Source organism: Xenopus laevis, chromosome 1S (assembly GCF_017654675.1).
Source record: "Xenopus laevis strain J_2021 chromosome 1S, Xenopus_laevis_v10.1, whole genome shotgun sequence".
In the NCBI taxonomy this organism is placed as follows: domain Eukaryota; kingdom Metazoa; phylum Chordata; class Amphibia; order Anura; family Pipidae; genus Xenopus; species Xenopus laevis.
The window spans coordinates 54,949,373-54,962,806 of NC_054372.1; the positions used below are offsets into that span (position 1 = coordinate 54,949,373).

The 13,434-nt window shown below is 39.1% G+C and overlaps 1 protein-coding gene across 1 annotated transcript in view; it reads left to right on the top strand.

Annotated features, from left to right (window-relative positions):
* Positions 1 to 913: 913 nt before the first annotated feature.
* trpc3.S (transient receptor potential cation channel, subfamily C, member 3 S homeolog) overlaps positions 914 to 13,434 on the top strand; it is a 95,855-nt gene continuing 83,334 nt past the window's right edge. The window contains exon 1 of the mRNA XM_041579585.1: positions 914 to 1,247. Coding sequence (XP_041435519.1) covers positions 1,042 to 1,247 — 206 coding nt within the window. The 5' untranslated portion in view covers positions 914 to 1,041. The remainder of the gene's footprint in view (positions 1,248 to 13,434) is intronic.

Below are 13,434 nucleotides of genomic sequence, written 5' to 3' on the forward strand. Positions count from 1 at the left end.
ATGGGGGGCATTGGGCTCCTCTGCCCCAACCCAGGGGGATGCTGGTCCTGCCTGCTGGAAGCAGCACATTTATGGACAGTGGGTCCTACAGTGATCAAATTCACTCCATGTGAGTATACACTTATATATGTACCTAAGTGGAGAGCCTGGCATTTGCAGCGCATGAGTTACTGTATGTCTCTCTCCCACCTGCATTTACTGTATAGTTCATTCTGCTTTATGGAGTTGGTTTTATTTAAAGATGCGGCTCTGAATAACATGTTAATCTGGATCCCTGCAATAAGCAGCACAGTATGGGGTTAAATGCCACCAACAAATCCCTTCCAAATCTGGTTCTGTTGCTGCTGTGAAAAAAATAGGTGTGAAACACAGTAATGGAGTATCACTGTCTGAAAAGTGATGCCACGACTAATAACAAATAGACAAATAACTTGGGAGAAACATTATATCCAGTGCACTTTAATGTACATGTATATTTGTGGATTCTGGCAAGTGTAAGTGGTCCCATATATCACCGCCTCCCTCAGCACATGCAGTGACAGTGAATACAGAGCAAGCTCTAACACATCAATACAATTCACATTGATCTTTATTTCATCTCTCTATGATCTCTGTTAGTCAGTCCCATGATAGGATCTGATTTCATTCTTTCTTATCAAGTCACAGGTCTCCATTCCTCGCTGGGCTTTTTTTCCAGGCACAGTAGGACAGCAGGTGCTTGAGAACAGGCAGGATTGCACTGTGATTGTACATCTCATGCAAACAGGAGTGTGTCGGGGGGGGGGGGGGGTCGGGCAGTGAAAATGAGGGGCGGGAGGAGAAAAGGAGCTGCTGCCAAGGGTGCTGCATTTGCTCTCTTTCCCATAGCATTTACTCTCCAATTTGACTTCACATCCTCTGTGCTTGCCTGGTAGCCGTGCAAGTGGTAGCCCCGTGCAACCCTCCTAAGCATACTTCTTTTCCATCAGTTGTGGTGGAACAAGTGAAAGGGGTGCGCTCTCTGCTGAAGTAGTTTCCTAAGTGCCCTGGGGATTTTTCTGGATGTCATATAAGGGCCGGAAATGCAAGGAGCTGCCTGCAGCAAGGGTCAGTTTCCCAGACATTGGGGAGCGTGGAGGCTGGTTGGCTAGAAATGGGGGGCAATGGGCTCCACTACCTCAGCCCAAGGGAGTGCTGGTGCTGCCTGCCGAGAGCAGTTCTTTTATGGCTGGTGGGTCTCACAGTGACTGTTATCAAATTCACTCAACGTAAGTATACACTTATATTGCTATTTGGGGGGGGGGGAGTTGGCATTAGCACAAGTTATGAATCTCTCATACATGCACTTTGGGTTCTTTTATACAAAGAAGTTGCCCTGTAATACAGATGTGAGTCCCTGCCATTAACATCAAAACAGTGGTTACAAACCACAGCAGAAATGAGATGCCCATCTGGTTACGTTTCTTCTGTCTGTCTGTCAGAATATTCCTGCCTGAAAAGTGATTTCTCAACTCACAACATGTAGCCTTAGTCTCAGTAATAATCAGTTAGCTGATATGATACAAGGCAGCCAGAACAATATTTATAATAAACCTAGAATACTATTTATTTTCAGACTGCCAATGTTTCTTTTTATCATATTATCTCTATGTCTGTCTCTCGCTCTGTCTGTCAGTATCTATCTATCTAGTCATTTCTCTCACTATCAGCCCGGCTTCTTTCCATTCTCCAGCTTGCTTTGACTTTCCAAATGCTTTTCTCCCCTGTACTGTCCTTGGCAGCACAGGCAAACAGTGGATTCAGTACAGTTATTTAATCTCTCTACCTCTGTTGCTTAGTCCTAAGTGACAGTTATTCTATAATCCTTTCTTGTCTAATCACAAGTGCCTCTTGCAGGACCTTTTTCCTGCAAGTTATATTGTTTGTTCAAGACACAGTGTAATTGGTTATAGAGGACATGCAGGGTTACACAAATGAATAAACAACATGTAGATAGAATTAGATATATACCAGAGGCATATTGAATAATCACCCCCATAAGTATATTTCTGACCAACTGTGTAGTCACAAACAGAAAATGATCTGATTTCTAATCCTTCAGTCTTTTCTCTTCAAATATCAATACAAAATACCCAATGAAATGGCCAGCGCTACATGGCTAGCGGGGGAGTACACAACAAAATATAAAGTGCATATAGTGTAGTATGTTATAAAATAATCCAATCACCCTTTGTGACAAATCAAATGTTTGTGTCTTAAAAAGTTTGGGTTAAGTTACCCTTTAAACCCTTAATAAAGGCCAGGTAGGGGCTGTAATGTGAGGATTTCAATCATGCAGTATCCTGTTTGTCCAAAACAGACAGCATCAGTTCCATCAGTCGAATTTCCAAAAAGATTATACTTTTTAAGATGTGTATCAATAAATTAACTTGATTCCCACATGGATCCTTAGCAGCAATCTCTCAATGGATTAAAACATAGGTGCATCGCCCATAGTGTAAAAAGAACCTTTTATTATTTAAAAATCTTAAAAGTAATGCACTTACACTGTGCTTTAAAACAATCGCTTCTCAGTCCCAATGTTTAAGTGTGTGTTTGATGTTCAGTCCATAAGAGATCGAGGAGCTGGCATTCCGTCTCCTTGTGTCTCCGCTCACGCTGAATTCGGAAATAGTCTAGCGAAACTAGTCAGGTGATTACATCACTTCCAAATTCACTTTATATTTTGTTGTTTACTCCCCCGCTAGCTGTGCGGTGCTGGCCATTTCATTGGACAACTGTATATAGTGTTTGAAGTTATTGGCAGTAACAGTGCCCCCTACAAAATTATGTCTAACAATTATTAAAGGGTAAGTTACTTTATAGTATACTTCCATGGATAAGGTTTGTGTCTGCCATGATAATATCAAATATGTTTGATATTATCATTCGAAACGTAATAGATGTATTGCATTTGTGCAGGGGAGGGTTGAGCTCTGCGCAGGTTAAAGGTCTAGTTGGATTAGCGCCACCGATACTTTGGGGCCCATTTACTTAGCTCGAGTGAAGGAATAGAGGAAAATGGTTTTTTTTGGCTACTTCGACCATCGAATGGGCTATTTCAACCTTCGACTTCGACCTTTGACTTCGAATCGAACGATTCAAACTAAAAATCGTTCGGCTATTCGACCATTCGATAGTCGAAGTACTGTCTCTTTAAGAAAAAACTTCTACCCCCTAGTTCGCCACCTAAAAGCTACCGATATTCGAAGCCGAAGGATTTAACTACGACAGTCGAATATTGAGGGTTAATTAACCCTCGATATTTGACCTTGAGTAAATTTGCCCCCTAATGTGGATCCACAATCCACTTCTTATAATATGAGATGTATTGTATTAGCCCATACATACCTGGATAATAACTGTAAACAACACATGCACCACCAAAGCATGGATACAGGACAGTCACAGATGTTTGTGTCAACGAAATGTACAGTATATTGATATTCTAGAGAAAGATAGACCTTAAAGTTTGCACCACCCCATTCACAATTCCCTTGAACAAGTAAAAAATAAAACGTAACTTTTATTGTTGTACATTTAAAAAATATGTCCAGAAACTTAGCGAATTATTAAAATTACAATTAGGACATGGGTTAAATAAGGGCTAAATATTGAGGTCTTGGCAATTCTGGTTAGGGTTAGAAAGAACTTGCGTTTTTATTGTTTGTATGATGCAAAGATTTAAAGATTCAGATTCAGTTCAGCCAGGCTGAACTCAACTACTGGATCTGTAGTAGTGATGGTCTGTGATTTGTAGAAATAACCACTCTGAGCACAAAACTGAAATATAGTACCGCTAGCACCTCGCAAGCATAAAAAACTCCTTGTAGAAAGTACTCAGGCCAGAACTGAACTCAGGACCCAACAGTTCAAGGAATACCCTGTGTCTAAGTAGGTTTCCTCTGTCAACTTTTTTTACCCTTGCACACCAAAAACAGCAGGTAAATGCTATCTGCTGATTGGCTGCTTTTGATGCTTGGCTGTGCAACATTTTTTTCACCTTTTATTACATTCCCCCTCCACTGGGGCAATGACTGATGTGGGTCATGAAAAAAGTATTTTATGTACATGAAGTGCTATAAAAGTACAGGATAATAATAAAATAAGTTGCAGGCAGTTTACATATTGACTTAAGGTAATTTTGTCTCCCCATTGATTTATTATCCTGAAGGAGCAATCCCCACCCCCAGTGGGAGTTTAAATGTCACCTTGTCCTGATTAGTAACAGGCACATATTCATCTAAAATGCAGTACTGTGTGTATTCCATCAATACAGATACCTGCCTGTCACTAAGTAGGAGGTGCCATTGTGACAATTCAAATTCATGCTGAATGGTGGGAGAGTTGTAGTATTTTGTCCCTCTCTCTTGGAGCGATAAATCACTGAAGCACAAAACACTACAATTCTCCCTGTGTCATTACCCTTATTGCTAACACACCATTAACTAACTTTTGTGTTTCATGCAAAGGAAAAACCGATCTCTTGGTGTTTCTATTCTAGGGGCACTTTCTTCTAAAATGGAAAATATGATATCGGATTCCTGCAAAGTAACACTCGCACAGTATTGGAAGCCTAGTTCTCACATACAAAAAAAGTGTTCCTTACGATAGCTGTATCTTTCTCTCCTACACATTATGAGCCAGAAGGAAAGCACAAGCTTGGATGTTGGAGTTCATTAAATCACCTAGCTAGGATTGATGGCGCATTTAATGACTAAAAAATAATGAAAAACAAATGTAAAAAAATATTCTGCCAACAGACTAAGGGCTTACACAGTAAAGTGGATAAAATATAGTGCTATTTACAGTAAATACAGGATAATTACTGTGTATTATATTGATTGGGCAGGTTTAAAAATTCCTTCAGGGCAAGGACCACATTGGCTTGTTGATGCAGTTCTCACCCTGATGGCCTGGATTTACTGCTGCTGTGATTCATTGAGACGTTGTGATGAGTCAGATATATCAGGTAAAGGTCCTCTAATTTGACAACCTTGTCAGATGAGTGGATTGTTAAATGTTTGATCAGTTTTAGATTTAGGCTGGCATGCCTGGCGTGTCTTAGCCTTTCTACACTGGCGCAATAGTATGTACTGTATATTATCCTACTAGTTACCTTTAAATGCTCAGTTACATCTGGCAGGCTGGGATTCAAACAAACTGCCACAAGATACCATGATTTTAGCCGTTGACACCCTGCCCTACTGTATTTATAACGATCCCCAATTCTAGCCCTACTACTTGATCCTCTCACAGACTAATAAAAAAATATATATATATATGTGTGTGTGTGGGCCTGTATTTTAGCACATTATACATACTGTGTGTAGGATTCACTTGTGCTGAGAGTGACATTTTCACAGCATAGACTAATATATTTGGCCTTGTTGCCCACGGAAAAGTGATAATTGGGAGTGGATTTTGTAACTGTGCGCTAATGCTTTCTGGATGCAATCTAATTTTCCTAACAAACACCTGTAGTTCACCAATATTGCAATGGTGGTGCGTTCTTCTGTTGGCCCGGCCGGGTCCCTTAGCAACGTACACGTGTAGAAACAGATCCGCAATCACAAGATTATGCAGTTGGGGAATATACCTCTTTTATTATGCCGCCAAACAAATCAACTTTTCGGGGTGGAACACCCTCCCTTCATCAGGATACCAAACAATTTAAACGTGATACCTTGGGATTTCTAGTATTCCTTAGTACTCTAAGTTATCACCCGGCAGTTCTTATCTGTAAAAAAATAGAATCACGTAGGAGGATTAAAAATGTATCTCTCATAAGAAACACGTATAGCTAAAATTCTCATTGAGACCTTTTGGTGTAAGTGTTTTTAATTGCCAAATCCAAAAGGCCTCCCGTCTTAAAAAAGACCTTTTATCAACCTCACCTTTCTCTCTATTTATTACTTCCAGGATTTGCCATCTGAGTTGTGAGATGTCATGTTTTTTAGTTTCCAAAATATCTTTTCTATCTATGCCCATAACCTCACCTCAATGAGAATTTTAGCTATACGTGTTTCTTATGAGAGATCATTTTTTAATCCTCCTACCTGTTTCTATTTTTTTTACAGATAAGAACTAACGGGTGATAACTTAGAATACTACAGGAAGTGGTGGAACTACCGGGGGAGCAGGGGGTGCGAGCGGCCAGGGCCCCCCTCAGGGCCCCCCGGCAGCTCACGCGCCACTGACAAATGTGGCCAAATGCGGCCGTACGGAGGGGGGCGGGGCCCGGCTGCGCGTCACGCAGGGCCCGCCCCCCTCTAGTGACACTACTGACTACGGGTCATAACTTAGAATACTAAGGGATACTAGAGATCCCACGGGCAGTAAGGTATCACGTTTAAATTGTTTATATCGTAATTGATTTTTTACAACAATGTAACAATAGAAGTGAATTTGTAATTGTTTTATACACAACATGGATCATATTAATATGGACTGCACTTTTGACACTTTAATATGTGAACATGATAATTTTTCTTGATTGGACTACTAATTATTCAAGAATTCCACATAGGGGTTAAATGTTGGAGAAATGTTGCATGTTGGGAAAAGAAGGTGTGGGAAGTTGGGTTTAAATTGGTTTCTGCACTAAGAATTGTATCCTGATGAAGGGAGGGTGTTCAGGATGTTCCCCCCCCAAAATGTTTATTTGTTTGGTGGCATAATAAAAGGGGTATATTCCCCGACTGCATAATCTTGTTTGTGTGTGCGGATCCGTTTCTACTAATGCTTTCTGGGCCAGTACAAGTAAATCTGTAAGGATTTTTTCAATCAGGTAAAGAGAACAATGGGTTATTTCTAAAGCTCCGCAACCAGTAGATTTCAATTTTATAGAGATGGAATGAGTTCATTCCAGCGAGACAAATACAAAAATCAATTTAAACATAGGAAGAATATTGATCTGGAGAGAAATTAAAATGCTTTGAAACTACACAGAATTTATTTCCCCTTAATCATAATATTAAGCTTTTCAGTTGCATTTTTCCATGTTCTGGTTCATCAGTCAAAATGGTAAATATCAAACATCCTGTTTCTTCAAACATATTTGATATGATACTAGTGAAAGTGAATGTATTAATGTTTTGCATCCCACTAGAATAACATATTGATAGCTAAATGTTTCCTAGATTTTAATGCACATGCCCTAAGCAAATTTCCCTGTTGCTATCTAATGGCACAGGCCAATCTCTGCATTGCTGTCCCAGAGGAGCTCAGATTGTCACTACCTTACAGTCTGAGCGTCATTTCCTTTTTTACTACAAATATTTTTGTTGTTTGAATATTGTATGACAATTGAGATTCTCCTTGGTCACGCTACATGTGCCATTTGCAGTGGCGTAACTACCACACAGCAGACCATGCAACCGCAGGGGGGGGAGGGGGACAGTGGGGCCCGGGGGGCCTAGCCATGAGGTCTGCCTTGAACAAACAAGCAGGTGGGCAAGCTGGCAGTCGGCAGTGGTTTGAGAGCTAGAGGCCGAAGGAGAACTCTGCATGCCAGGCCATCCAAAGACCCATAGTAGTTACGCCACTGCCCATTAGCATGATCTATTTACGGTATAACCTTTGATATCTATGCATTGCGTTCTGTGAAAATGGAGGTACAGCTATGTGTCTGTGGCATTACTTCTAACTCTGCTTGTAACTTATTTTAGTGCTACTGTAATCATTATTTGTGACTTTCTATTCTGTATTGCTGGTTCTGAGGGCTGTAAATACAATGTAACCATGCAAAGTAATGCGTGAAATGTAGCCTTGCTTGGAGGATAGCTTGTTTCTGTTATGTTGTATCAAAAGTGAGAACCAAGATTGCAGAAGGGGACAAACACACACTGCTTTGAATCGCAACTAGATTTACAAATAAACCTAGAAAATGTAACATGTTTATGTTAGTTGGTTTACTAGAAAACATCCCTTATATCATATAGCAAGCACTCTAGAAATTAGGCAAATCTGAACTGAAATGTATATCCTGGGCAAGAAAAGTAGCTACTCTGTAACTGAATAAAAAAAGAGCCTTCTTTTTAACATTTATGTCTTGAATTTATACATCTTATTACTGCAGCATCTATGAGCTAACAACTTTGCCCTTATCAAGCTCAATCGCAGTCCCTGTCTCCACCCAATTTACCCCAATGTGTTTTAATATTTTGTCCAGCTTTAGAAAGCTAAATAGCCTGGATCCCTGTTTTTATTTTCTAAAATAAATGTTCTGCATAAATTTTGACTCTTTTTACACTAAAGCATACTATATACATAATTCCAACCTCCAGCCCTTGAGATATTTCTTGATCACATACTCTTGATCAGTAGAATAATGCCTTCTCTTCTCTCAGTAATGGCTGAAGGTCAAGTGAACCCAAAGACAAACATAACAGGGAACCCCATTTTATAGTCCACTTTCCTAAAAAATATGATGGCAATGTATCAAAACGTACTTGTTTAAGTATTAGGCCAAAAACTTAAATGCATGCATTTTCATGCCGGTATCCACTCCATCTAGCTCCATTTAGGCCAATGCCAGGCCTGTCAATGGAGTTATGGGGGGGGGGTGCTCATAAGAACGGATCTGCTTTCCTTCACCGCTATAAAAAAAAACCCTTTGGGAAGAAAAGCAGCCAATCCTCTTAGTGTGCCCTTGGCCTTTATGGCCCGTTGGGAGAATGTAATATGTTTTGTTAGTGCAAAAAACGTTTGCAAACACCTTTGCAAATATAAGCGACCATGTTTGCTCCATTTTTGACTGATTAAAGACCTCAAAGACTTCCTCGCCAAGTTTGCGAACGTTCGCAGTGTCTGTAATAAAAAAGCTCAAACTCTTAAAGGGGTTATTCACCTTAAAATTAACTTTATGGATGATGTAGAGAGTGATATTCTGAGACAATTTGCAATTGGATTTGGTATTTTATTATTTGTGGTTTTTGAGTTATTTAGCTTTTTATTCAGCTGCTCTCCAGTTTGCAAATTCATCAATCTGGTTGCTATGGCCTAAATTACCCTAGCAACTAGGGATGCACCGTATCCATATTCAAATCCCCTAATTTGAATATGCAAATTAGGGTTTGGATTTGGTTCGGTATTCGGCAGAATATTTCACAAAAGATTCAGGGGTTGGGCCGAATCCAAAATAGTGGATTCCGTGCATCCCTACTAGCAACCATGCATTGCTTTGAACAAGAGACTGGAATATAAATAGGAGAGGGCCTGAATATAAAGATGAGTAATAAAAAGTAGCAATAACAATTAGGGGCATATTTATAAAGGGTCGAATTTCGAATTGAAAAAACTTCGAAATTCAAATTCAAAAAGACCAACCGAAACGAAGTTTTTATGGGTCGAATAGGTCAGTTTCCGATCAAATAGGTCCGTATTTGGCCAAATACGAATCGTACGAATTTAAGGAATAAAAAACTTGACTCCAAATAGGTTCTAGGAGGTCCCCCATAGCTTAAACAGCAATTCGGCAGGTTATAGAGGGCGAATGGTCGAAGTCGAATTTTTAAAGAGACATGATACATTTCAATATTCTAATTTTCAATTTTTTTAAAAAATTCGAATCGAATTTGGACTATTCTCTAGTCAAAGTACACAAAAAATAGCTTGAAACTCGAATTTTTTTTCATTCGAAAATTCACCTCGACCTTTGATAAATCAGCCCCTAAATATGTAGCCTTATACAGCATTTGTTTTTAGATGGGGTCAGTGACCCCCATATGAAAGCTGGAAAGTGTCTGAAGATGAAGGCAAATGATTCAAGAACTATAAAAAATAAATAATGAAGATCTATTAAAAAGTTGCTTAGAATTATCCATTCTATAACATACTAAAAGTTAACTTAAAGGTGAACCACCCCTTATATATATAAATATATTCTGCAGTGTTGTGCAAAAGAAAGGTATAAAGAGTATTTTGTTAAAGCCAAAAGTGTAGTTACAGGGTGCTACTGCAACAGAAGTTCGGTTTACTGTCCTGCAGATTAACTCTGCTGATATATAACGGTACATTACTCTAATAGAAAGAATATTCCATAGGAAATAAAACCCTTAAGACAAGTTCACGACTCATATATCAAAATCAAATCAAGGTGTATTTCAGAAAGAACTCACCAGGAGAGTTCATTTAATAAATACTGATATTTATCATAAGAACAGTGAAGCCATGTGGGATTATGGCTCATGAAGGCTTAGGTCATGACCCAGTAGATATCAATACTGATCAATATTTTTAAAATTGCTGAATTGAAATACCTGGGAAACCTAGACAGAACTTTAGTAAATGTCCCCCTAATTATGTTAGCTTTCTGGGTTCTGCAGGCCCCCATTCCCATTCTGATGTTATAAAGTGAGTTTAGAACACAGAGCATTAGGCTTTATTACATTTTCAGATTTTTTTTTCATACAACCCCCCCCCCCCCTGCACCTCAGGTCTGTCACTGGATTTAGCAGCAAGTAAGTATACATTAACTATGTCCTGGTGTGGCTCATAATGCCAACTATTGCATGTATATACAAAGGCAAACTATGGCTTATGCTAATGGAGATCTAATTGAACTTCCCTGTTGAAAGAAGCATTATAGCTTATCATATAGAGGCAAATTCACTAATTTTTTTTGCCTGCAAATGCTTTGCCACACTTCACGCCACTTTGCCAGCTGTTAATTCGCTACCACCACGCTAATTCATTAAAATGCAAAGTTGCGTCTCGGCCGCTGAACACTGGCGAACTTTAGCTACAGTAAATCTGTCGGCACAAGCATTTCATAGTGAACTTTCGCTAACGTCTGTTTCTGCCTAGCGAAACTTCTTCAGTACATATAGATCATATAAATGTCTTTATTAGAGATGTTGGTGCAAATGCTTGAAGTGGCCACTTATTATTAAAAAATGTACAAGGAAGCAAAATAAAGGCAAAAGAGATCCTCTATTGTTCGAGACATGAGCCCACCCTAAAACAAATGTGGCATGCCCCTCAAATGGTTAAAACAAACATTTTTAACAGTTACAACTTATAAACACAATCCCACTTCAAAATATGAAAAAACGCCAGTGTTTTTTTAATAATTTTTTAAACTCTTCGGCATACAGGATATGATGTCACTGACATAAGATTGAGGAGGATGTACTGTAGCTTCATCTTATCAGTTTACCAGGTCTAAGATGGCGGAGGAATCTCTGTCGAAAGGGGCAGCATTATGGAAAATTCGCACTTTAGTGAACTTGCGGAGTAACAATCGTTCTCCATAACGACAATTCGTCGTACGCTTTCGCTAGCGAATTGTCCTTTACACCTGTTAGCAAATTGGTGATCTCCCTGCGGATTGAATTTCTGGCTAGGGTCATTTTAGATTCTGCTGCTGCCTGCGGGAACAACCAGATGCTGCACCCTCTCAACTGCTTACTTTGAGCGACTGGATCAGGTTGAGGTGAGGGCATTGCTATTGCAGAAAGCACAATTGCTCTCTGCAGTAGTGGTGCACTAATAGAATGAATTTTTTGTATTTAATTGGAATACAATTTGTAAATTCTAATGTGCCACTTGTAAATTCTTTATGCTCTTTTTAATGATGATTAAATAAATTATCCCTAGTTTCTTCAGTACTTGTATTTGTTCCTTTTACATTTTCCTTAATGGTATATCAAGACAAGTGTATGCCTTTAAATTAAATTTTAAAACCTGACCATTTTATTTCTGCCTGGTCGGCATATTATAATATGCCCTTCAGCACTTTAGTTTTTTTTATATAATGTTCTGCTTTAAAATCAATGTCAAATGAGAAGTACAACAGTGAATGTTCTCTCCCTAAAGGAATTTTAGTGGCTCATTTTTAGGCAACTCTCCCCAAGAATGTACAGTAAAATCCTACTTCAACCCCTTATTAACTTTGCCTGTATTTACCAGGAAAATGTCAGTCCCAAGGAGTGTAATTTTACTTGACATCTTATGATAGCTACTAGACAGTCCGGCTACAAATCATATATTTTTGTGTTTTGTCCATGTTATTTATGTTTTCATAGTTGACTATGGCTCAGGGTTTCTAGTAAAAGTATATGTTGAATGCAATGTATTGCATATATCAAAGTCTTCATGTCTTCCAGATTTTTTACATGTTCATTTGAGCAACCCCTCTTAATTAGATCTGTGGTGCAGTCAGGCATGTTTCCATTGACTTGTAATAAACATTGTGGGTCTGAAAGGAGTCCATGCGAGAACAGGGTCTGGCATATTCATTTCCCTATTCTTCAGGCAGTAGGCAAAATAGACATATTTTATTAATGTATAGTATTGCAATATCTTTCAACCACAGTCTTGCAAAATACTTCTAGAACAACTACCTAATTTATGTAGAGCTTTTTCAGATTGACATCTAAGAAAGTAGAGAAGTAACAGAGGTTCAATTTACTGTATGTATCCTAACCCAGGTGGAAACAGCCCAGAGACCTAATGCTCCAAAGTTAAATCAGAAAATATAACACTATATCAGTTATTTGCCTGAAATATGTTCACAGCCTGGAATGAGGGTTCGCCTCCTTTGATACGGTGCTCTTAAAGCAACTCATAAAACCTTTAGGTTTATATCCTCAACAAAACTAGTGTATTTGAAGTGAAAAGTAGATTACCATAAATTAATATTATGAGTGCGATGACTGGAGCAGGTTACAGTTTTTACTGATTGCTATCAGCAGGTTGCCTGTAATATAATGTGATGTGCAGTCTGCTAAGTAACCATTTTTACATTTGACCTATTTGCTCCAGGGCTGCATTCAGTGTAATTAATGTTGATTTCTATCTATTAAAATAGTTTTGTTACAGTTTTACTATTATTATGTAACACACAGCAACATTTTTGTAGTAGTGTTCAATAAGCAGTAAAGACAAAATTCAAGGTGAGTTGTACAAAGTGAGGGAAAGGCACATACAGCAGTTCACAGTCCATAGGTTTGAATATAATTTTACTCCCAGAATGAAAGGTGTCAATGTAACCAAAATATTCTTTGAATATTTAGGTTACATTCTTCAATGTGAGATAAGCCTCTATCACCAAAGAGAGACGTGCAACCTGGTTAATGGGAGGGAAGATTTAAATTATAAAGGTAGACTGTCAAGGTTGGGGTTGTGTTCTCTGGAAAAAAGAAGCTTGCAAGGTGACATGATTACTATTTACAAGTACATTAGAGACAGCGCCGGATTTTATTGACGGCCGCCCCTAGGCCGCGCGGTCCGACCAGTCGGCCTCGCGGTCCTAGCGCCCACCTACACCTCCCCTTCCCAGCGCGCCGGCAAAAAAACGCCGGCGCAGCTGCTGTAATTGAATGGGGACGCACACGTCCCCATTATGCAGCTGGGTGGCATGCCCCTATTTTTTTGCCGCCCTAGGCCCGGGCCTACCTTAAGTCTACTTAA